At 37.5% G+C, this 26,947-nt stretch overlaps 1 protein-coding gene across 3 annotated transcripts in view; it reads left to right on the forward strand.

The window, feature by feature from the left end:
• Positions 1–26,947, forward strand: part of MORC1 (MORC family CW-type zinc finger 1) — a 363,536-nt gene that overhangs the window by 284,687 nt on the left and 51,902 nt on the right. For all 3 annotated transcript variants that reach the window (XM_082460154.1, XM_082460155.1, XM_082460156.1), the window contains 3 exons: positions 13,572–13,637; positions 14,606–14,851; positions 22,407–22,511. In XM_082460154.1, coding sequence (XP_082316280.1) covers positions 13,572–13,637; positions 14,606–14,851; positions 22,407–22,511 — 417 coding nt within the window. The remainder of the gene's footprint in view (positions 1–13,571; positions 13,638–14,605; positions 14,852–22,406; positions 22,512–26,947) is intronic.

The raw sequence follows: 26,947 nt of genomic DNA on the forward strand, positions 1-26,947 counted from the left end.
AACTGCCGTGATCTAAAATTTATGACACCTAAAGACCCTTGTCTAACAAGAGGCTAATATACTCCCTGTAATTGAAATGTTTTACTTTATTACTCTTGCTACAAAGATCCCATTTTTCTATGGTGATACATTACCTTTCCAAAAAGGATAACGCATGATATACTCACCCTGGTGGGCCCTGTGTTCACAGCATAGCAGACGAGATGTTATCGCTCATGAGGAACTAATGTAGAAGTTTCTTGAGGGCAGGTATCATGTGTTCATCTTCTCATGTACCTCCCACCATCACATCTGGCTCCTTGTTGGGCACAGTAGACATTGAACTGCAGCTGTTCAACTCCTTAGCTTGATTTACTTGTCCAAATTCTTTTCTTTTTTTTAATTGAATTATAATTGACATACAGTGTTACAGTAGTTTCAGGTGTATAACATAGTGATTCAATATTTTTTATGTGACAAAATGATCACCACAACGTTTAGCTACCATCTGCCACCACAAAGGGTTATTACAATATTATTGACTGTATCCCCTATGCTGTACACTACATCCTCTTGACTTATTTTTTTTATAACTGGAATTTTGTATCTCTTAATCACTTTCACCTATTTTGCCCATTTCCTCATCCCCTTCCCCTCTGGCAGCCACCAGTTTGTGTCTGTGAATCTGTTTCTGTTTTGCTTTGTCCATTTTTTTTTTTATGCTCTACATATAAGTGAGATCATGTGGTATTTGTCCTTCTCTGTCTGACTTATTTCACTTAGCATAATACCCTCTAGATACATCCATGTTGTCACAGATGGCAAGAGTTCATTCTATTTTTATGGTGGACTAGTATTCCATTGTGTATATATATATATATATATATATATATATATATATATATATATATATATATATATATATGCTACATCTTCTTTATCCATTCATCTGTCCATGGGCATTTAAGTTGTTTCCATATCTTGGCTATTGTAAATAGTGCTGCAGTGAACATAGGGATACATATACTTTTTGAATTAGTGTTTTTGTTTTCTTCGGATAAATATACAGAAATGGAATTGCTGGATTGCATGATAGTTCTGTTTTTAGTTTTTCGGGGAACATCCGTACTTTTTTCCATAGTGACTGCACCAAGACATTTCTGCCAGTGGTGCACAGGGGTTCCCTTTTCTCCACATCCTCACCAACACTTGTTATTTTTTTGTCTTTTTGAGAATAGCCATTCTGACATGTGTGAGGTGTCATCTAATCTCATTGTGGTTTTGGTTTACATTTCCCTGTTGATTAGTGATGTTGAGCAGCTTTTCTTGTGTTGATCAGTCATCTCTATGTCTTCTTTGGGAAAATGTCTATTTAGGTTCCCTGCCGATTTTTAATTGGGTTGTTTGGGTTTTTTTTGATACTGAGGTTATGTAAGTTCTTTATATATTTTGGATATCAACCCCTTGTCAGATTTGCAAATATCTTCTCCCATTCAGAAGGTTGCCTTTTCCTTTTGTTGATGGTTTCCTGTGCTGTGCAAAAGCTTTTTAGTTTGATGTAGTCCCAGTTGTTTATTTTTCCTTTTGTTGCCCTGTCTGAGGAGGCAGATCCAAAAAAATATTGCTAAGCCTGATGTCAAAAAGTTTACTGCATATGTTTTCTTCTAGGAGTTTTATGGTTTCAGGTCTTACATTTGAGTCTTTAACCCATTTTGAGTTTATTTTTGTATATGGTATGAGAAAATGGTCCTCCAAATTATTTTCTTATTCATCGTTTCTTGAGGAGCTGATATCACACTACCTGACAGAACAGCACTGTAGTTTACTAAACAAACCAGGATAGTACCTGTGATAGGGGCATCAGAACAGCCTGGCTTCAGGGCACAGTGTGGTGTGGGGAGTCTACGACAGTCCCAGCTCCTGGCTTCGTAAGTCACCCTGTTTTGTCCTGGAGGTTGGGACCAAGGAATGCCATCCATTGTTGTCTGCTCCTGGGTTTCACAGAAGTGACCAAATGTTGTTTCTGAGGGACAGTAGGAACCCCATAGGGAGCTCATCCTTCCTCTGAGAAGGACAGAGTAGCTTTGACAGTGGCTGGCAGTCTTGCCTCATTACGTCCCTCTCTGCATGTCAATCAGCCATTCCCAGTCACATCTGCAGAGACGCAGAGAGAAGGAGAGGCTTAGGTGTGTTGCCTGAATGATTTTCACTGCAGAGAATACTAATTTGGGTTTCACTGCAAATACACCTATTTGATCAGTGCCCATAAGCACCTGAACTGTATCCACAACCAGTTTTTGATGAGTGCACGTACTAATCAGGAACAGTCAGAGGCTGCCTCGTATCCCAGATGCACCTCAAGGCCTGTTTCCTGACTCTTCTCAGAGTGAGGTTCAGGTATTTGGCTTCCTTCCAGAGCAGGCTACTCTCTGGTTCCCTCTGAAGGAACCCTGTGTGTCTGAGCCTGTACCTCTGAGCACCAGCCCTCCTGAGCCCTCCCCTCTGAGCTTGAATACTGTTTCTCATTCGTTAGACCTAATCTCGCTTCTTACTCAGGACCCAAATTTACATTTTGAATTCAGTTTAAGGAAATGTACCTCATGATTTTTCTGATTTTGAACTCAAACCCCACAGCTTGTGCCCCTCAATTTAACCTTGTTAGGTCTTTGTCTCCTGATCATATTCTTGATCTGAATCTGTATCCTTCTTCTGTCCTAACTCCTGTAGGCTTAAGCAGAATTTAAACTTACTCTCACCTGAGTTACATTTTCCACCTTGTCCTTTACCAGTATATGCTTTAACCTCCCACCCCTCCAGTCAGTCTTGCCTGGCTGGGCCCAGCCTTCTAACAAAGGGCATGGGGTCTCTTGACACACTGGGGGGTTCTAATCCAGTCCAAGAGAAATAACTGATGTTTGTCCATGACTTTTGCTTTGCAGTGGTCTAGAATCATCCTTCCTCTACTCTGAGAATCCTCAAGAATGTCTTCTAGCCAAGACCACTAGTAGTAATACCTGGCATTTGAAAATAACTAAGTATTATTTAAAATACTTCTGAACAAGGGCAGATCTAGTTTTTTGGAGTCTGAGGTTTATACATTTTGGGGGATCCCCTTCAAAAAAGAAGATGCAAAATTATAAATACGAAGTGAGACCAGGGCCATGGAAGGCCCTGTGTAAGGGAGGGGTCCTGAAGCTCACACTTCATTTGCTTCATGATTTATCTGCCACGTGGTTCTGCATATACTATACCATTTGATCACCACAGGGTTTTTGTAGTAAAAGATAATTGCATAGTTTTCGTATGTCCAATTCCCTTCTCCTCTCCAGTTTCTTCCCCAAGATTTCCGTAATTATGTATAGTTTGGTGAATTCTGAAACTACCCTGAATGATTACTCTAACTGTACATATTACGTACATGTGGAAACTTAAATGAGAAGGATGAATGGAAGGATTAAATGATAAGAGCACTTACAATGTGCCACCCTTAGAGGTGCTTTATTTATTTAAAGTTATTTATTTATTTATTTATTTATTTATTTTTGGCTGCATCGGGTCTTCGTTGATGTGCGCGGGCTTTCTCTGGTTGCGGCGAGCGGGGGCTACTCTTCGTTGCACACGCTTCTCATTGTGGTGGCTTCTCTTGCTGTGGAGCACGGGCTGTAGGTGTGCGGGCTTCAGTAGTTGTGGCACACGAGCTCAGTAGTTGTGGCTCACAGGCTCTAGAGCTCGGGCTCAGTAGTTGTGGTGCACAGGATTAGTTGCTCCTCGGCATGTGGGATCTTCGCGGACCAGGACTCGAACCCATGTTCCCTGCATCGGCAGGTGGATTCTTAACCACTGCGCCATCAGGGAAGTCTGACGTGCTTTAAATATACTGGCTCATTTAATCCTTATGACCATCCTGTGATTGTTACGAGTTCTGTTTTATCCACGAGGAAACCGAGGCACAGAGAAGTAACTTGCCAAGTGTGGGGTTAGGAATCTGCAGAACTGTGATTTCAACTGACACAGTCAGACTCCAGACCCCTCATTCCATTACTAAACTATGTTGCCTCTCTGGATGAGGTCACAGAAACAAGGTAGGAATAGAGCTAGATCAAAAATATGAGATTGAAGACCTTCCCTGGCGGTCCAGTGGTTGAGACTCTGTGCTTCCACTGCATGGGGCACGGGTTCGATTCCTGGTCGGGGAACTAAGATCCCACATGCCACACAACATGGCCAAAAAAAAAATAAAAAATGAGATTAATTCTTAGTTCAAAGCTGTTTAAACTACTCTGCTCTCCTGCTTTCAGTTTGGATTGATAGCTCTTCAGTGTGGGAGAAATTGGGTAATTAATAGCTTATGGTAATCAGATTTTTTATTTTTTGAGGAGCTCTGACTATATTAGGCAGAGTTGGAGGGCAGTGATCATTTTGGAAAGCTGTGCAGAGGGAGGGATGATTAGGGGCTCCTTGAAGAAGGAGGCTGTGGAAGCAGAATATGGCGGACAGTACAGTGGCCTGCTGCCAGGATACCTAACTTCAGGTCCTGGCTCTGCTGTTTATAAGCTGAGTGACCTCAGGTCTGTCTGATGTCACTAGTCCTTGATCCTAGTATACCCCTCCCCCTCCAGCTCAGTAAAAAAGGGATTAGACTAGATATTTATAAAGACACATCCAATTTTAGAGCCTATGCGTATTAGTTGCTCATCTTCATTTACAGGCTAAGTTTAAAATATCTATATATATTAATTTTATTCTGAATGCAAACATGAGGTTTCTGGAGCAGAGCAGATCATTATTTAATTATAGCAAATAATCGTGCTGATTCCCTTTTGCCCTAATTTGTACCCCTGGGGTAACAGATGAGATGAGGCAGATCATATGTTATCCTACATATACTGGAGTTTGTACCACTAGCATGGAACTCTGAAAGAAATGAATCTGGATATTTATATAGGAGAGGGACAGCCATCTCCCTAACCCTACACTACCCCCTGACAGACAAACACACTTCTTTGCTCTTTGAGAAGGATACTGGGTTCTTACTCTTACCCTTTGGAATATAAATAAATCTCTTGGGGGCAAGATAAGACTAGCTTCTCCGGCCATGTCTCCATGGCCCCAGATCTCATTCCTTCCTTAAAATGTAAACACATACCTCCAGGGAGGTAAATTTCTTCAGATGCTCTCTCACTAATAATTAGTCATAAATTAAATTCCAAGGTTTGTTCTTCTAGGTTAGGTCTCAAGTTTTGGTAAAATTTGATCAGAAAGCCTTCATGGTGCAGAAACATAAAAATATTTTCTCTACAGTCCCACAAAGCATGGATATAAAGTTAAAAGGGAGAATCCCCTGCCTTCCAGGGCTATGAGTCTATGATGATTGGGCCATCTGTGTAAGAACTTCACATGTTTGTAAAAATACAGATTCCTGAGATCTACAGCAGACTGACTGAACAAGAATCTGTGGGACAGAAGCCTTAGAATCTGCATTTCTGCACAGCTCCCCACACGATTCTTATGCACCGCAGACTTTCTCTTCTTTATTCCTGAGTTAAGGATCCTTCCGTTTTCCTGCTGCCAGAGATACTTCATATTATGCAGCTTTTGCTATTGAATCTGTGATTTTCAGGACTTTCCAAACATGTAAAGAAATGTAACAGTCTTGCCAGGAGAGTTTATGAGTGTCATATAAAAATAAATACTGATATTAGAAAGGTTTCTAGGGTGATGATGATTCTTTGAAATCTGAAAAGGTGATGGTGATGATAAAGATGATACCACTAGTAAACAACTACTCATTAAGTAACTGAGACAGAATTTGAAATGGATTAGCTATGTTACATGGATTTCTGTTTTACAAAAAAAATGCAAAGATGTGCCACCATTATTGATATTTTTCTATTCAAAATGTAGTTGAGACATTTTCTTTTTTAACATTTTATTTATTTATTTATTTGGCTACACCGGGTCTTAGTTGCGGCATGTGGGATCTAGTTTCCTGACCAGGGAATGAACCAGGGCACCCTGCATTGGGAGTGTGGAGTCTTAGCCACTGGACCACCAGGGAAGTCCCTAGTTGAGACATTTTTGCTGTGTTTTTCTATGATGTCTGAAGTTCTTTTGTAGAAACACAACTCTGAAATGAATATAAAAAGAGGAAAACTAATGGAATTAAAAAAATTTTTTTTATTACTCACAACTCTAGTGATGAGATTAGTAGTTCAGGTCAAAACTCATTACAGTACAATTTTATAGCCATAAGTAATTATCGTTAAGCTAGCACCAAAATTATACAAACCCAAATGATTTAAGTGTATCATACATTGTTACTAGGCTAGGCTCAATCCATTTTGCTGTATTAGGAACAAGACACTGGCATTTAATATAAAGCATCTCAAAGATGTGATAACATCTGACAGGTAGTGGAGAAGTTTAGTCACATTATGAGTGCAGACTAGACTTGTGGCAGTGTTTCAACAGTGGAAGAGATGAGCAGTCGGCCCTGGGAGCATCTGTTAATCCTGTTAATCACCAGCGTTTTATTGAGTACCTATAAAGTGCTAAACATTGTGATAGGTACTACAGATAAAAAATGACTTTGAGAGTTTACAGTCTGTTGAGAGAGATACCCGTGTTACCATAACTATAAGACAGTGTGATACATACCATGATAAATATAGGTAGAAAGGGATATAGGAGGCTTCTGCTATAAATATGGCTATATAGATGTAGCATCTTCCTGTTTTTTCCTGGGAGTCTTCTAAGAGCAACAAGAAAACAGAAAACAAAAATGCAACTCCAATTTCAGTCAAGCTAGGAAACATATACCAAAATACTGCAGTGCTGTCCAAAGCAGTCAAGATAATGCGGGAGCTCCACAGGAGGAAAGGAAGAGAAATGGAAAGACGAGCCCAGCAATAGCACCTCTAAAGAATCAACACAAATACACTTACTGAAGAAGGGTTCATCTGGAGATGGAAAAGCTATAGCCTTTATCTACAATAGCTGGGAGGCAACAGGAGCCTTACTGGACCTGCTTTGGTTCACAGAAGTAGAAGATGTGGAATGCACATGAAAGTACTCCAAAAAGCCATATTTGCAGAAGCAGTGTTTTTTGGATAAAGATTAGAAGAAAAGAGGTTTTGCTTGTGGAAAAAAAGGAAAAAAAAAAAACTTGCCTAGACTTTTATCCTCTACCTAACCTTCCTATAGAAAATTCTGGCAAAGAGCTAGTCCTGGAAAACCTAACTCTTATAATGATGTATTTAAGAAACAAACTAGTACAGTAGCTAAATATCTACAAAAAAAGAAAAAAATCCAGTAAAATATGAATATGGGGCCATATAAATATATAACATATAAATAAGATATCATAAACAAAAAGGAAACAAAATCCAGTAAGATATAAATGACAAAAAAGGAGCAACTGCATCCATTGCTGATAAAAAAAAAAAAACTCTTAGCAAATCAGGAACAGAAGAAAACTCCCTCAATGTGGTAAAGGACATCTACAAAAACCTTACAGCTAAAATTGTACTTACTAGTGAAAGATTAAAATCTCTTCCCTAAGGTCAGGAATTAGACAAGGAGGTATGCTCTCATCACTCCAATTCAGCATTTACAGGAGGTTCTAGAAGTACAAGAAAGACAGAAAAGAAATAAAAGGCATTCTGACTACAAAGGAAGAGGTAAAACTGGTTCTTTTCAGATGTGATAGTCTATGTAGAAAATTGAACGGAATCTGTTAAAAAGTTACTAGAATTGGTAAAATGAGCTTAGCAAAGTTGCAGGGTTCAAAATCAGTATATAAAAATCAACTATATTGACTTACTAGCAGCAGACAATTGTAATTGAAATTTTAAAATATAATGCCATTTCCAATAGCATTAAAATACATGAAATACTTCAGGAAAAATTTGACAAAAGATGAGTAAGACCTGCACTGAAAAGTAAAAAACACTGATGAAAAAATTAAATAAAGCAAATAAATAGATAACCTATGTTCATGAGTTTGAAGACTCAATATTGTTAAGATGTCAATTCTCTCTAATAGGTCCATAGATTTAACCCAATGTTAATCAAAATCCAAGCTAGTTGTTTGTGGTGGTTTTTTTTGTAGAAATTGTAAAATGTATAAAATTCATATGGAGTGCAGAGGATTTAAAATAACTTTGAAAAAGAACAAAGTTGGTGGGGTTGACACCATCTAGTTTCAAGGCATTATAAACTTATGGTAATCAAGACAATTTGGTATTAGTGTTAAAAGAGACAAATAGAGCCATGGGACATAATAAAGAGTACAGAAATAGACTCATACATTTGTGGTCAATTGTTTTTCAACAAAGGGACCAATACATTTCATTGGGAGAAAGAAATAATCTTTTCAACAAATGATACCAAAACACTTGGATAGTCATATATACCTCAAAATAATGAACCTTGACTCTTACCTCAAACCAAATAAAAATTATGTGAAATGCAGCATAGGCCAAATGTAAAAGCTAAAACTATAAACCTTCTAGAAGAATGCGTAGGAAAAAATTTTAGTGGCTTAGGGTTTGGCAAAGATTTCTTAAATATGATACAAAAAGCATGAGCTATAAAAGAAAATTTAACAAATTTGACTCCATCAAAAATTTAAAACGTTGCTCTTCAAATGACACAAGAAATCAAAAAATCAAGCCACAGACTGGGAGAAAACATTTACAAAACTCTATCTGATCTGGACTGATATCTAGAATGTATAAAGAACTTTAAAAACTCAATAATAAGACACACAACACATTTAAAAAACAGGCAGTTGTGAGACTCTAAACAGAGGATCCAGCTGAGCCACACTGTACTTGGGCTTCTGACCTATAGAACTGGTACTATCAGTTCTTCCTATTGTCCCTCCAACCTGAGGGCTCTAAGAGCTTCCTGCTTTTGCTAACATCTAGGGTACCTTCCATGCCCTGGTAGTCTTCTTAGCCTCTTCCATCTCTTCTGTTACCAATCGCTGTAGTAAATTCCTTGTGCTTTAAAAAAGTGGGAAGAACATTTGAACAGACATTTCACTAAGGGAGATATACAGACAGCAAATAAACACATGAATGTAAGCATAGATCTACACAAAAACTTATACTTGTATGCTCATAGTAGTTTTCTTAAAATTTTTTTTTGAATTTTTTAAATTTTTTAACATCTTATTAGAGTATAATTGCTTTACAATGGTGTGTCAGTTTCTGCTTTATAACAAAGTGAATCAGTTATACGTATACATATGTCCCCATATCTCTTCCCTGTTGCATCTCCCTCCCTCCCACCCTCCCTATCCCACCCCTCTAGGTGGTCACAAAGCACAGAGCTGATCTCCCTGTGCTATGCGGCTGCTTCCCACTAGCTATCGATTTTATGTTTGGTAGTGTATATATGTCCATGCCACTCTCTCACTTTGTCCCAGCTTACCCTTCCCCCTCCCCGTACCCTCAAGTCCATTCTCTAGTAGGTCTGCATCTTTATTCCCGTCTTGCCCCTAGGTTCTTCTGACCATTTTCTTTTTTAGATTCCATATATATGTGTTAGCATATGGTATTTGTTTTTCTCTTTCTGACTTACTTCACTCTGTATGACAGTCTCTAGGTCCATCCACCTCACTACAAATAACTCAGTTTCATTCCTTTTTATGGCTGAGTAATATTCCATTGTATATATGTGCCACATCTTCTTTATCCATTCGTCTGTTGATGGACACTTAGGTTGCTTCCATGTCCTGGCTATTGTAAATAGAGCTGCAATGAACATTGTGGTACATGACTCTTTTTGAATTATGGTTTTCTCAGGGTATATGCCCAGTAGTAGGATTGCTGGGTCTTATGGTAGTTCTATTTTTAGTTTTTAAGGAACCTCCATATTGTTCTCTATAGTGGCTGTATCGATTTCCATTCCCACCAACAGTGCAAGAGGGTTCCCTTTTCTCCACACCCTCTCCAGCATTTATTGTTTGTAGATTTTTTGATGATGGCCATTCTGACCGGTGTGAGAAGATATCTCATTGTAGTTTTGATTTGCATTTCTCTAATGATTAAAGATGTTGAGCATTCTTTCATATGTTTGTTGGCAATCTGTATATCTTCTTTGGAGAAATGTCTATTTAGGTCTTCTGCCCATTTTTGGATTGGGTTGTTTGTTTTTTTGATGTTGAGCTGCATGAGTTGCTTGTATGTTTTGGAGATTAATCCTTTGTCAGCTGCTTCATTTGCAAATGTTTTCTCCCATTCTGAGGGTTGTCTTTTGGTCTTGTTTATGGTTTCCTTTGCTGTGCAAAAGCTTTTAAGTTGCATTAGGTCCCATTTGTTTATTTCTGTTTTTATTTCCATTTCTCTAGGAAGTGGGTCAAAAAGGATCTTGCTGTGATGTATGTCATAGAGTGTTCTGCCTATGTTTTCCTCTAAGAGTTTGATGGTGTCTGGCCTTACATTTAGGTCTTTAATCCATTTTGAATTTATTTTTGTGTATGGTGTTAGGGAGTGTTCTAATTTCATTCTTTTACATGTAGCTGTCCAGTTTTCCCAGCGCCACTTATTGAAGAGGCCGTCTTTTCTCCACTGTATATTCTTGCCTCCTTTATCAAAGATTAGGTGACCATATGTGCATGGGTTTATCTCTGGGCTTTCTATCCTGTTCCATTGATCTATATTTCTGTTTTTGTGCCAGTACCATACTGTCTTGATTCATAGTACTTTTGTTTGTAATAGCCAAACACGGAAGTCACCCAAGTGACTATCAATAGGTGAAAGGACAAATTGTGGTATGTCCATTCAGTGGAATACTACTCAGCAATAAAAAGGAATGAACTATTGATCCACAAAGCAGTATGGATTAATTTCAAAATAATTCTTCCTAGTGAAAGAAACCAGACGAAAAAGATTTATGATTCCACTTAAGATAAAAGTCTAGAAAATGCAGGTGATCTATGCTGAGAGAAAGCAGATCAGTGGTTGCCCATGGATGGGATGGGGGTAGGAAGAGGTGTAGGGAAGGGTCAGAGGGAGGGAGCTCAAGGAAACCTTTGGGCATAGTTAACTGTAGCAAACACTGTATGATATATATGAAAGTTATTAAGAGAGTAGATCCTAGGTGTTCTCATTACAAGGAAAACCTTTTTTCTTTTTTTATTGTATCTATATGAGATGATGGATGATAACTAAACTTATTGTGGTAATCATTTCACAATATATGTAAGCCAAACCATTACCTTAAACTTAATGATGTATGACAATTATATCTCAAAACTAACTGGAGGTGGGGAAAGAATACAATGCAGCTGTAAAAAGGGAATGAAGAAGCTTTTTAAGTACTAATAGAGAAAGATCTGTAGGATATATCCTTAAGTAAAAAAGAAAGATGCAGACTGTGTGTGTATTATACTACCATTTTTCCCCACCTCAGAAAAGTGGGGAAACCTTATTTATATATGCTTGTATTATAGATGATGTATAAGCAGATCTCTGGAAAGATAAACAAGAAATAAGTAGCAGTGGTTACTTGTTAGTGGAATATGAACTGGACAAATAGAGAATGGAGTAATAAGGAGACTTAAAAATACACTTTTAAAAATATATGTTTTTCCATGTGAATCTGTATATATAGTGAGAGATATCTATATAAACATCTAAAAAAATAATGTCAGGGGAGTATAGAAGATAAAGCAATTAATTTTCCCTTGGGGAATAGGAGGAGGAATTCGGAGTGGGTAATACTTGAACTGAGACTTGAAGGATGAGTGAAATTCGGCAACTGGAGAATATCAGAAAGGTCATTCCAGGCAAAGGAAATGGGTGATACAAAGGCATGGGGACATGAAAGTGAACCTGAGGAACAGTAAATGTGACTGAGCATTTAGTGTATGAGGACAACAACGGGCGTCAGATGGAGGGAAAAATGGTTCAGAAGAAGAATTTAGAAAGTTAGTTGAAACCGTTTGAAAGCCGTTTGTATGTCATGCTAGGTGCTGTTGGCTTTATTTAATAAACTTGAATTGAATGTGGTCTGTGTGCCACACCATGTGGCAGGTGCTACAGAAATGAGACTCTGTCTTCTAAGCTAGTGGTCTCAGTCCTGACTGCATATGAGAATCACTCAGAGAGCTTTAAAAACTACCGATGCCAGGCCCCATCCCCACATAATTGAATTAGAATGTCAGGGTGTACGGACTTGGCATCAATAGTTTTTTTTTAAAGTCTTACAGGTGATTCTAAGCAAATGCACCCAAGTTTGAGAATTCCACCTCCCCTTCTCTTTCCCCCTCTTCTTCTCTCTTGTCTTCCTTATTTTAATGAAGTGAATAATATTGTGTAGAAAGGGGTTGTGACACAGGTCTAGAGAAGTCTCTGAACTGGAAGCAAGAAAATGAGGAGGTTATAGAAAATAGTTCAAGCAAAAGACGATAAAGTCATTTAAACAGGGAGGTGACTTGAGGCTAGTGCAAACCTGTGGACTGAGAGTGACTATTAGCCCAGGACAGCCTAGCTTGAATGTCTGGGTGTTTGGTGATGTTACTAGTCAAAAGAGGGACTGCACGAGGAAGTACAGGTTGGGGGGTGGGTACAGGTACACAGGTGCAATAATTCTGGTTTGGAAGGGTTGCCTTAAAGGTACCCACAACTTATAAGATGCCACCAAGGGGCATTTGGATCTCAGGACAGAGGAAAAGGCCCTATTTCAACATCTATGCAGGCCATTCACATTGGAAAAATTTTCAGCAGCTCCAACCCTTAACATCCAACCCAAACTGGAGTCAGGACTCCAGTTTGGATGTTAGGGTACTTAACAAGAGCAAGGTAAATTTTCTGTCCTAGAGAGTCTGGACACTGAGCTGGATACCACGATGGCGTCTGTGACACAGTGAAAGAAAGTGGGTGCACCAAAAAGGAGATGCAAGCAGATCCCCTAACCGGGGTCTCATTCCAAGGGGAGTGACCCTGGGTCTGGGGTGCAGGGCCCACATTACTCTTTATCTTCTCTTTGAATATTTCATTACCATCTCATCATTTTAGTATAACAATTATCACATCAAAATATTAGCTTAGAAGGTGCTTCTTTTTCAGGAGAAACAAATGCTTTCTCTCTCTACTTATGCCTCTGAGTACAAGGCAGGAGTTCGTTGCTGAGGGTAAGGCAGCATCTCAGTTATTAGGGACACAGTTAAGGCCAGTCTATCCTCAAAAGTCCCTAGAAGCTCAAGCCCAGAGCTCTGAACTATACAGAGCTGTTGCTGAAGGTCAAGATTTATTCCAGATGCTGGGGCCTACAAGTGGAGACAAAGGGTCTCCAGAGAGGGGAGATGAGGGCTGTGGAGACAGTGGTTAATACAGTGGCCCCTTGTATTGCTTATAAGATATTTGATCTATAATACTTCATTGGATTGTCTTGTACTGTCCAGTCGCTACCAGTCAGACATCATTGCTCTATGACTAAACTGAAATGGACTCCTTAATAATGACTGGTGAGAGTATGTGATCTTGGCACTTCTTTAAGAAATGAAGAATATTGAATCATTTTAATATGTCAATTGAAAGTTATTTTTACTTACATTTGTCTAATGATTTTTTCCATAATAGCCTCAGTTTATACCAACAAGTAGGATCACTGAGTTCACTACCACCTGCCAAACTTCAGCACCTAAGGTGAGTAATTAAAGTGGGATTGAGCCATTTGTAACATTTCCCGTATGAAGGATAAGACTTATCAAGGGCCAAATGTCATCATGGTTTAATAGGTTCAGAAAGTGAAGCACTGTTACATATTTTTTCACTGTCGTCATTTTTTTCTTATTAGAGTAATACATGTTTATTAGGAAAAACTCAGAAAATAAAATATAAATAAGAAAATTTAAATCACCCATTGTTTTACTGCCTGGAGACATTGACCATTTTAAATATTTTAATGTATTTATAATTGTATCTTTCCAATATATTTCAAGATATATTTCATAGAAAAATATATATTTGTGTATTATGTAAAATTATACATTTAAAATCAGAGAGTGTGTGTTTGTCTGTGGATATATATTTGCCTAGAAATATGTTGTGTATGTAATTCCTACATTGTTTCTGGTTTCTGCTAAATGTCATATTATATTCCTCAAATGTCTGTTATTATCTAAAATTAAAAATTTTTCAAACCCTTAGAGTTATACCAATCACACACAAAAAATTATGGAAAACTCTTTATAATTTTGTTTCTTCACATTTCTTAACAGGCAAATGGTGGGATTGAGAAACCCCAGCCAAACTTTAGGTGAATAGATGACTGACCTATATGCACCAGGGATCCAAAAGCAAGAAAGTCTTTGCTGGGGAGGAAGTCAGAAAGCACAGTGTATTCTCAATTTGGGGTCTTTTGCATCCTTAAAATAAGAAAGTTTCTTGACTCAGCGCAGCTCTGCTAAATCAAATTCTGAATGAGCCATTACAGCTGTATACATTTGCCAACGTATTTGCAACATACATTTCCCAAAATTCTAAGCTTCTGATTTTTAAAATTTTTATTAGAAATAAATATCATCTAATGTCATAAGATTATAAGGGAAATGGTAATTAATTATAAATAAGCCAGCTACCAAAAATTAAAAGCATGTTCTTTGTTATTTAAGGGAAATACGAAAATTCAGAGAATCAGGCCTTCCGGTGATGACTTGAAGCATGAGTCTCTTTCATCCTTTGAGCTTTCGGTCAACCATAGAGGCTGGAAGAGTAACACAGGAGAGGCGGATTCCGATTTACAGTATGTTTCAGAGACTAAAATTACGAAGAAGCCTATGCAGAAGAAAGTGAAACCTCAACAGTGGAGACATCCAGCCGCCCTGCTGGAAAATGTCAAACTAGCTGAGAGATCCCAGGTGGTTTTTTTTCCTTTTCTTATTCACAGAATGTATAGTAATTCACTTTTCCAGAAATAGCATTCTGTAAAGGTTTTGCTTCATTTTCACATTTTTAAAGCACTCTAATTATAGCATACACATTGTAATCTGAGTTTCCTGGACAAGGTCCCAATTTCTATTTTTTTTTTTTTTTCTGTATTCTCTCTTTTGGAGCAAAAGTCAGGTTGCTAATATCAGCATTGAAGGACTCCTAAAGGACACCTCTGTGGGATAAAGATTTTAATCTGTATTTAAGAGAGAAATATTCATATAGGATAAACCTGTAATCTTGAGGATTTTGCATTCAATGCTTTATAGCAAAAATGCTTAGCCAAATTTTACATAAGTAGTTATCCCTGTAGTCAGAGTTCTGGAAAAATGAGATGTGAGGTTGATAATATAACTAAGTACTGAGCTTGATTTTAATGAATGTACCACCCTAGAATTTCCACGTATCTACGTGAGTTTGTTTCTTTTAAAAGGAATCATTACACTTTATTCTTACAAGGTTACGCTTATTTAATTCCTCTTTGAGAATCTGCCCTCAGATTCAGTATGTAACAGTAACAACACTTACAACACTTACTGAGTGGGCATTTACCCTGTGCCAGATTCAGTGTTAAATGACTACGGATATTATCTCACTACATTTTAAAAAATCTTTTATAAGCCAAAATTTATTGCCTAGTTTATCTGCCTTCTTAATCAAATTTGACTTCTAATGTCTTTTTACTGTTTCCAGAAATTAAATTCACCCTTAAAGGGTGAATATGGGGCACATGGAAAATATTCAAATGAATTACCGTAGGTTCTGAGAGCAAGAAACTAATTTGATTAGCAAATATCCACTGAGCCCTGTGTAAGATACTGTGTTAAGCATGGTGGGAGACAAGATTTCAGGCATGGTTCTTTCAGAAGGAATTATTCTGAATAATAGTTACATTACAGAAATATCTCACACATTTGTGAGATATCTTTGTAATATCTTTGGAAAATGGTATGGATTCTTGAAAATCTTTAGTGATGGAGACTCATTACCTCCTAAGGCAGCCTTTCTCATTTCATTTTTGGGTAGCTCATTCTCTTAAAATATTTGAAATCCAGTTCCCTATAATTTTGAAACTTTGGCCCTAAGTCTTTTCTTGAGACTATAGAAGAAGCTAAGCTGAATCTGTCTACAGTCTTCAGAATTTTACTTTGAATTATGTATCATAGTTGAATGTAAAAATTCATCTGTTCAGCAGATACTCAACTTTTGCTATTTCTAAAAAACTTCATGCTTATAGTATAAAAAGTAGTTGCTATTACTTTATAGTTATGTCTCCTTTAACCCCTGATTTCCATTCATTAACTGTGGAATTTCAAGATTTGGGATTTGTAGGCTTATTTTATGGGTGGATTGCATGCTCCAAAAACAACGTACAAGTGACTGCAAAGTTGAAGTGAGCCCAGGTGTTAGAATAACACATTTTAGACTTTAAATATGGAGATTCACATACGTATATGTGAATATATATATGTATATCTATAAAATCATCTATTATGTGTCATTCAGTATGCCAGCCAGCTACAGGGGATTCAACTATGAGCAAAATCACATATGGTCCCAAGCCCCCACTGAACTTAGAGTCTAGTGATGGAGACAGACAATCCAAAGATTATACAGACAAATGTAAACTGCTACTTTGGTAATTTTTATGACATAGTAGCATGAGTCCTTGTAATAGGAGATTTGACTCTGGGAGGACAGAGAAGTCTTCCTTGAAAAAGCAATGACATATAACTTTTAGGATTGAATTCCAGCTAAGTGGGTAAGAGGAGAGGAAGAGCATTTCCAATCAATGCAAACATCATTTGCTAATGAGGGAACATGGAATACAAAGTAACTGAAGAAGACAACTAAGCTATAGTGGGGCAGAGAGGGAAAAGGGGGCTGTGGTGTGAGACGGGCGGGGAGTGATCAGAATCATGCAGGCCTATAGGCTTTGATAAGTGGTTTTGTATTTATCCTGAAAGCAATGGGAAACCACTGAAGGGTTTTAAGCAGGGAAGTGGTGTGATCATATTTTCCTTTAGAAAAGATTGCTTTGGTTGAGTATGAAAGATGGATTAGTAGAGAGCAGAGTGAATGTGGGCAGAGCAGTTAAAAGGCTATTGCAATGGCCCTGTGGGGAAATAACGGTGTGGGTGAGGGTGATCACGTGGAGTGAAGAGGAGTGGATACTTTGTTCCTTGTGTGTTTGCCTTGAGGAGGGAGCACTGACCTGTTTGGTGAGATATTGGGTGTAGATGGTCAGAGAAGCTGAATTCTGTTGAGAGGCTAACTCAACCAGGCAAAGGCCTAAAAAGTCCATTGACTTAATGACTTAGTGGTAACAGGGATGATCACAGGAAGAATGTTATTGTTGCTGGACTAGAGAGAATAGAAACCAGATTAGAATGGATTGATTAGCAAGTGGAAGGTAAAGAAATGAAGACATGTTGTATGTCAACTCTTGGGAAGATAAGTTTACCTCAGAAGATAATCTATACTAAGAAAATCTGGAAGTGAGGTGGATAGATCAGGAGACTGTGAAATTTTTGATAAGCACTTGAAAAATGAATTTAGTCAGGTTTAAACTGCAATTCAAAAGGCTTTTGATTACCTGAGGATTATTTGCAGTACATTCTAATCTCCTATCCAGTTAACACAACAATAGGCATTACCACTTCCAGACAGAGGAAGTACAGGAAGTGTGATTAATTTTGATATTAGCCTAAGTAGATTGAATTAGGAAGACAGGCTAAACACTCCAACTAAATCTTATCATGTGTTCCAAAAGCTTGATAAAAATGGCTCTGGAATTAGCCAGTGTTTTACCTTATATATACCACAGTTCAGCTCTCTTAATACAGGTAATTAATGGGTCTTCCTAGAGAATTGTTTTATCACATACTTGAATTTCTCAGAAGATTCCACTTTTTTTATCCTAACCTCCCCCCACCACCACCATTTCCTGAATATGCGGCTCCCAATAAAAATAATATATTTGTTTCCTACATCTGCAACTTTTAATTCCTTTGAATTTTCCCTCAGTTTCCTTGATTAATTCATTTCACTCAACAAACATTTATTAAGCATTTACTCTGGGCTGGGTGCTGTAGACTCAGAGATAAATAAGACAGTTTTTGCCCTCAAGAAGTTGAGTCTACCTCTAGCCATTCCAATCAAAGGAGACCTTTCCCTGTATCATAAATTTTTCATTCCAGTGGTTTCTCACCTTTTCAAGTATGAAGAAACACTTTTCAGTATCAAAAAGTGACTGCATTTAGGTCTTTAATCCATTTGAGTTTATTTTTGTATATGTTTTTAGAGAGTGTTCTAATTTAATTCCTTTACATGTAGCTGTCCAGTTTTCCCAGCACCACTCATTGAAGAGACTGTCTTTTCTCTATTGTATATTCTTGCTTCCTTTGTCGGTAATTGACCATAAATGCGTGGGTTTATTTCTGGGCTTTCTATCCTGTTGCATTGATCTATGTGTCTGTTTTTGTGCCAGTACCATACTGTTTTGATTACTGTAGCTTTGTAGTACAGTCTGGAGTCAGGGAGCATGATTCCTCTAGCTTCTTTGTTCTTTCTCAAGATTGTTTTGGCTATTTGGGGTCTTTTGTGTTTCCATACAAATTAAAACATTTTTTGTTCCAGTTCTATGAAAATGCCATTGGTAATTTGATAGGGAATGCATTGAATCTGTAGATTGCCTTGGGTAGTATGGTCATCTTAACAGTATTGATTCTTCCAATCCATGAACATGATATAGATTTCCATTTGTTTGCGGCATCTTCAATTTCTTTCATCAGTGTCTAATAGTTTCCAGAGTACAGGCCTTTTGCCTCCTTAGGTATGTTTATTCCTAGGTATTTTATTCTTTTTGATGTGACAGTAAGTTGGATTGTTTCCTTAATTTCTCTTTTTGATATTTCATTGTTAGTGTATAGAAATGCAGCAGATTACTGTATATTAATTTTGTATCCTGCAACTTTACCAAATTTATTGATGAGCTCTAGTCGTTTTCCGGTGGTGTCTTTAGGATTTTCTGTATATAGTATCATGCCATCTGCAAACAGTGAGTTTTACTTCTTCCTTTCCAATTTGGATTCCTTTTATTTCTTTTTCTTCTCTGATTGCTGTGGCTAGGACTTCCAAAACTATGTTGAATAAAAATGGTGAGAGTGGGCACCCTTGTCTTGTTCCTGATCTAAGAGGAAATGCTTTCAGGTTTTCACCATTGAGTAGGATGTTACCTGTGGGTCTGTCATATATGGCCTTTATTATGTTGATGTATGTTCCCTCTATGTCCACTTTCTGGAGAGTTTTTTTTATCATAAATGGATGTTGAATTTTATCCAAAGCTTTTCCTGCGTCTATTGAGATGATCATATGGTTTTTAGTTTTCAGTTTGTTAATGTGGGGTGTATCACGTTGATTGATTTGCAGATATTGAAAATTCTTGCATCCCTGGGATAAACCCCAGTTGATCATGGTGTATGATCCCTTTAATTTATTGTTGGATTCAGTTTGCTAGTATTTTGTTGAGGATTTTTGCATCTATGTTCGTCAGCGATATGGAACTGTAATTTTCTTGTTTTGTGACATGTTTGGTTTTGGTGTCAGGGTGATGCTGACCTCATAGAATGAGTTTGGAAGTGTTCCTTCCTCTGTAATTTTTTGGAATAGTTTCGAAAGATAGGTGTTAACTCTTCTTTAAATGTTCGATAGAATTCACCTGTGAAGCCATCTGTTCCTGGACTTTTGTTTGCTGGGATTTTTTTAAATTACTGATTCAATTTCAGTACTGGTAATTGGTCTGTTCATATTTTCTATTTCTTCCTGGTTCAGTCTTGGGAGATTGTACCTTTCTAAGAACTCATCCATTTTTTCTAGGTTGTTCATTTTAATGGTATATAGTTGTTCGTAGTAGTCTCTTATAATCCTTTGTATTTCTGTGGTGTCCATTTAATTTCTCCTTTTTCATTTTGGATTTTTTTGGTTTGGGCCCTCTCCCTTTTTTTCTTGATGAGTCTGGCTAAAGGTTTATCAATTTTGTTTATATTTTCAAAGAACCAGCTTTTAGTTTCATTTATCTTCTCTATTTTTTTTTTTTTTTTTAGTCTCTATTTCATTTATTTCTGCTCTGATCTTTATGATTTCTTTTCTTCTGTTAAACTTGGGTTGATTTGTTCTTCTTTCTCTAGTTCCCTTAGGTGGAAAGTCAGGTTATTTGAGATTTCTCTTGTTTCCCAAGGTAAGCTTGCTATGAACTTCCCTCCTAGAGCTGCTTTTTCTGTGTCCCATAGGTTTTGGATCATTGTGTTTTTGTTTTCATTTATCTCTAGGTATTTTTTGATTTCCTCTTTGATTTCTTCAGTGATCCACTAGCCGTTTAGTAGCATATTGTTTAGCCTCCACGTGTTTCTGTTTTTTGCAGTTTTTTCCTTGTAATTGATAATAAAATAAACTCAAAATGATTAAAGACCTAAATGTAAGACTGGATACTATAAAAATCCTAGAGGAAAACATAGGCAGAACACTCTTTGACATAAATCACAGCAATATTTTTTTGGATCTGTCCCCTATAGTAATGGAAACAAAAGCAAAAATAAATAAATGGAACCTAATTAAACTTAAAAGCTTTTGCACAGCAAAGGAAACAGTAAACAAAATGAAAGGACAACCTACAGAATGGGAGAAAATATTTGCAAATGATGCAACCAACAAGGGATTAATCTCCAAAATATAAAAACAGCTTATACAGCTCAATATCAAAAAAACAAACAACCCAGTCACAAAATGGGCAGAAGATCTAACTACTGTATACATTTCTCCACAGTAGACATACAGAAAGCCAACAGGTACATGAAAAGATGCTCAATATCACTAATCATTAGGGAAATGCAAATCAAAACCATAATGAGATATCACCTTACACCTGTCAGAATGGCTGTCATCAAAAAAACCACAAATAACAAATGTTGGTGAGAAAAGGGAACGCTTGTACACTGTTGGTGGGAATGTAAATTGGTGCATTCACTGTGGAAAACAGTATGGAGGTTTCTCAAAAAACTAAAAATAGAACTACCCCATGACCCAGCAGTTCTACTCCTGGATATATACTCGAAAAAAACAAAAACACTAATTTGAAAAGATACAAGCACCCCAATGTTCATAGCAGCGTTATTTACAATTGCCAAGATATGGAAGCAACCTAAGTGTCCATCAACAGATGAATGGCTAAAGAGGAGGTGGTTCATATATATACAATGGAATGCTACTCCGCCATAAAAAAGAATGAAATTTTGCCATTTGCAGCAACATGGATGGACTTTGAGGGCATTATGCTAAGTGAAATAAGGCAGACAGAGAAAGACAAATACTGTATGATATCACTTATATGTGGAATCAAACAATACAACAAACTAGTGAATATAACAAAAAAGAAGCAGACTCACAGATATAGAGAACAAGCTAGTGATTATCAGTGGGGAAAGGGAAAGGGGGGAAATATAGGTGTAGGGAATTAAGAGGTACAAACCACTATGTATAAAAATAAGCTACAAGGATATATTGTACAATACTGGGAATATAGCCGATATTTTGTAAAATGTACGTTGAAACTGTCAAAAAAAATTTTTTTAAATGACTGGAGACATCTCACATGATACTAGGCATATTCAGTATCTACTTATTAAGCACAATATAATAGGGACTTCCCTGGTGGCACAGTTGTTAAGAATCTGCCTGCCAATGCAGGGGACACGGGTTCAAGCCCTGGTCCAGGAAGATCCCACATGATGTGGAGCAACGAAGCCCATGCGCACAACTAATGAGCCTGCGCTCTAGAGCCTGTGAGCCACAACTACTGAGCCTGTGTGCCACAACTACTGAAGCCCATGTGCCTAGAGCCTGTGCTCTGCAACAAGAGAAGCCACTGCAATGAGAAGCCCGCACACTGCAATGAAGAGTAGCCCCTGCTCACCGCAACTAGAGAAAGCCTGCGCACAGCAACGAAGACCCAACGCGGTCAAAAATAAATAAATAAAATAAATTTATTAAAAAAATAATAAAAGAAAACCATCATAAATGAATATATATCTTATTTCTCCCAGCGACATCTACATAAATTTTAAGAACAATGTATATATCCATATGAGACATTATATATTCAGTATATAGACAGTAATTCATGCAGATTCTTTGCAAAATACTACAAGCCCTTTGATTCACCGTTGAGCACCATAATCTACACCACACATTTCATACTTAACTTGCATTATAATATTATACTGTTGTTGTTTTCTATTATTTAGCCTTCACATGTGCATATCTAAGTCATACTTCTTGAAGGCAAAGATCAGAAAATGAGTTTCCTCTGTTTATCCTACAGAAGTCAGCAGTTACTAGAGGCTGAAGAAGGAAAGAGCGAAGGTGGTTTAATGTGTACCATTGATTGCTACTAATCCTTGTATGTGTTTTGTTAATACCTTGCTATAGGCCTCTTCCTGGGAAATGAAGAGGAAACAGAGACAAAACCCTGTGCAGGAATGTAAGGCTCTGATTGAAGTTGAAACCAGCAACAGCAATTTGGATATAATCCAGGTGAGATAAACTTTACTGACTAAATGACACCTTGAAATTTATTCACATCCATAAAGATGAGAGGAATTCAAGAAACATTTCACATTAGTGCCTCAAGTAACGGAAACGTTTAATTGAATAACCTAGTTTTTAGGTGAAGAAACAAGACTCAGAAAGTTTGTTGCTTACCCAAAGCTACAGAAACTAGTAAAAATACAACTGGGACTTATACCTCCTAACCAGTAGTCCATAATGCTTTTCATTTTAGTTATCAGGGTGAGAAAGCTTTAATATTATGTTAATGTGTATGTGTGTGTATATATATAAAACTGGAAGTTCATCTCAAAACCTGCATGCCCAAATCCAAAGCATCTGAACCTTTCTGTAATTCACAGTGTGGATTCTCACCAGAAAGTGTAATTCTAATCTGACTTGAATTAGGCCACTGCCATAAGTCCTGCTAAGAGAAGTCTTTTCAAGAAATATGGACATACTTTCCATTTACTTCTGTAGATTGCGTATCCCTGATTCTAACATGGTAGTCAATTTCAAAGACCTACATATCTGGACTACCGTACCCTAGACCCCAGCAGAGTTGCCTTCCCTCACTGAACCAAGTGTAAAAGCCCTTAGCGTATAGGAAGAATCGATTCAAGGAATATGAGGAACACTTCATCTGTGAAGCCATGTTAAAGACACTGTCCATTATGTTATAGAGAGCCCTTTGTGTTATAATAAAAAGGTTCATTTGAATGTTTAAATTTAATATCAGGAAAAAATCAATTTCATATTTTCCTTTATCGGAATATGAATTTTATTACTCACTGTATTTCTCTTTATACCTCAATTGCCAACAAGCTTATAACTAAACTTCAAGTGAAATAAGAATAACTATAGTTGCCACGACGGTTGTTATTTTCTGACATAATAATATAAGTGAGAGTATTTAGAAAAAGGCCTGCGTCATTATACATGTCTTTAGGTAAATTACCTCAAAATGCTATTTAGGATTGTGGATTAAGTTTCAATTATAAATGAGCCAATGAGGAAGCATAATGTCTTCTGACTTTAGCCTAATTTATGTGCTCTTCACCAAAACAATATTGTCACAAGGTACGTGATATAACAATCATGGAGGTTTTATTTTTAAAAGTTTTCATTATGGAACATTTCAGACATAGCACAGTCAACCCAAATGTGCCCATTTCCCAGCTCCAACAATTATCAACTTATGGCTGGTCTTGTTTCATTGTATCCTCCCCCTCCCTTGCCAGCCTCATTACTCCCAACCATCATATCATTTCATCCATCATTATAATTGTTTTAAGAAGGTATCTGAAGGGATGTTGAAAAGCTCTAGGAGTGATTTGTGAATGAGAATTTATTGACAGTTAAATCCGGGATGTGGGGAAAGTGAGCACCAACATGTTTTCAAAAGGAAAAGGGTCAAAATTTAATCAGAGGCCAGAAAAGAAGACTACAACTGGTGTTGTCAATAACTCAACCTCTTTACCTCTTTGAAGCCAGATGTGATATAACTGTACCTGTGAATATTACTAGTCATGACTTGCTTTGCAGAATCTTTGAAGTCTTTGTGTGTTTTTCATGAAGCCATTGCTTTGTCACCTCCCTAAGCTTTGCATGCAGCTTTTAGCAAGTGCTTTTTTCACAAATTAGGTATGACATTTATATTAAAATTGTTGCTGTCTTTTTATGTAATATTTCTCAAGTTCTTACGTTACTTGTGTGAATGTGTGTGGTGTGATTCATTTGTGTTCTGTGATCCTGACAGGAAGTCTGTTTTCAAATTCATGGTATCTAATTAATTTGGATAAATACTGTACATTATCCAGAAACGCCCATTAATTTTTCTGTTTGGCTGCGGTTGCAGCAGTCCAAGTAGGAAATAATTGCTTCTGAATGCTTGTCTGCCTGGACTTCTTAAACTCAGAAAATAACAAAAGATTGTTCTTAACCCCTGGGTTCCTCCCCAGTTATCGTCTAACTGTGGTGCTTGTGTTGTGTATGTGTGTGTGCATGTGCTTTTATTCTGACCCTGCACCTGTCAAATTTAAAGAAGGAGGGTATGCAGGGCTGCAAGAGGTTATCACTTAAGGAAGAGCAATTGGCTACCCACCACCTGCTGCAATTAGGTGGTTTTTATTATTTTGGTGAATTTACTACAGCCCGGGATCTTATTTTCAGATGTAATAGGCTCCAAAATATATGTTCAGCTCCACAAAGAAAGTCCGTCTCACAGGAATGACTTCACATTATCCAAACTCCCGAGACTGTTGTATTATATCATAACGGCAGTTTAGTCATTTAAAAGATAAATCCAGCCTCAGTCCACTTGGAAGATACATTCTGACTTCCGTCGTGTATTCTTGCCCTTTATACCAGTCTGCATGGGTTGGCCAGTTACAGTCTGATGGTGCTGGTGAGCTATGTGCTTGAATATTTAAAGGGCTTCCAGCTAAGACAGCCCGCTGTGTCCACCTCCCCACATGGGATGACAGGGTTGATGTTACCAGTTGCAGCTGTAACATTAAAAGGGCCCTGGTCCAGCACCCTCATCCTGTTTCTCCCTGTGCTCTTCTGAGTGTGTTTTTTTCACATTATATGGAGAACATCTCTATTCCGGTCAGCACGTTCTTTCTTTTGTGTATTGTTAATGTCTGTCAGTCTGCCTTTGGAAAGGATTTTTTTTCATATTAGGGCATTTCATTTCCCTCTCTTCCAAGTTTCAGGCACATGTCACTCTGGCTCTTGTACCAACACTTGTGCAATTTCAAGTGAAATGATAAGAGTATTGATTACTTTTCAGATTTATATTGAATCTGACCACTGCTGATTATTTCAGCTATATTGTCATATAATCTCCAAGATCACCTCATCTGCTGTGGCTCAGGGTTATAACAGTTTGAACTGTTTTCCTAACTTCTTCCTCCTACTACTCCCCTTAATCCTTTTTTTGGGGGGGGGGTGTCAGATTTTATTACAGTAATAAAATTGAATTTTTATTCTAATTGGGCTTCTCTTCGAAAATCAGTTAGGGTGTTACTTTATTTTTATTTTTTTAACATCTTTATTGGAGTATAATTGCTTTACAATGGTGTGTTAGTTTCTGCTGTATAACAAAGTGAATCAGCTATACACATACCTATATCCCCATATCTCCTCCCTCTTGCGTCTCCCTCCCACCCTCCCTATCCCACCCCTCTAGGTGGTCACAAAACACCAAGCTGATCTCCCTGTGCTATGCGGCTGCTTCCCACTAGCTTTCTATTTTACATTTGAAAAATACTGCAAATAACTCAGTAACTACAAATAACTCAATTTCGTTTCTTGTTATGGCTGAGTAATATTCCATTGTAGGTATGTACCACATCTTCTTTATCCATTCATCTGCTGATGGACACTTAGGTTGCTTCCACGTCCTGGCTATTGTAAATAGAGCTGCAGTGAACATTGTGGTACATGACTCTGTTTTTTTAACATCTTTATTGGAGTATAATTGCTTTACAGTGGTGTGTTACTTTCTGCTTTATAACAAAGTGAACCAACTATACATATACACATATCCCCATATCTCTTCCTTCTTGCATCTCCTTCCCTCCCTCCCTCCCTATCCCACCCCTCTAGGTGGTCACAAAGCACTGAGCTGATCTCCCTGTGCTATGCGGCTGCTTCCCACTAGCTATCGATTTTACATTTGGTAGTGTATATATGTCCATGCCACTCTCTCACTTTGTCCAGCTTACCCTTCCCCCTCCCCGTGTCCTCAAGTCCATTCTCTAGTAGGTCTGCATCTTTATTCCCGTCCTACCCCTAGGTTCTTCATAACTTTTTTTTTTTTTTGGATTCCATATATATGTGTTAGCATATGGTATTTGTTTTTCTCTTTCTGACTTACTTCACTCTGTATGACAGTCTCTAGGTCCATCCACCTCACTAGAAATAACTCAATTTCATTTCTTTTTATGGCTGAGTAATATTCCATTGTATATATGTGCCACATCTTCTTTATCCATTCATCTGTTGATGGACACTTAGGTTGCTTCCATGTCCTGACTATTGTAAATGGTGCTGCAGTGAACATTGTGGTACATGACTCTTTTTGAATTATGGTTTTCTCAGGGTATATGCCCAGTAGTGGGATTACTGGGTCATATGGTAGTTCTATTTTTAGTTTTTTAAGGAACCTCCATACTGTTCTCCATAGTGGCTGTATCGATTTCCATTCCCACCAACAGTGCAAGAGGGTTCCCTTTTCTCCACACCCTATCCAGCATTTACTGTTTGTAGATTTTTTGATGATGGCTATTCTGACTGGTGTGAGGTGATACCTTATTGTAGTTTTGATTTGCATATCTCTAATGATTAGTGATGTTGAGCATCCTTTCATGTGTTTGTTGGCAATCTGTATATCTTCTTTAGAGAAATGTCTATTTAGG

This window comes from Balaenoptera physalus, assembly GCF_965194825.1.
Source record: "Balaenoptera physalus genome assembly, chromosome: 4".
NCBI lineage: Eukaryota > Metazoa > Chordata > Mammalia > Artiodactyla > Balaenopteridae > Balaenoptera > Balaenoptera physalus.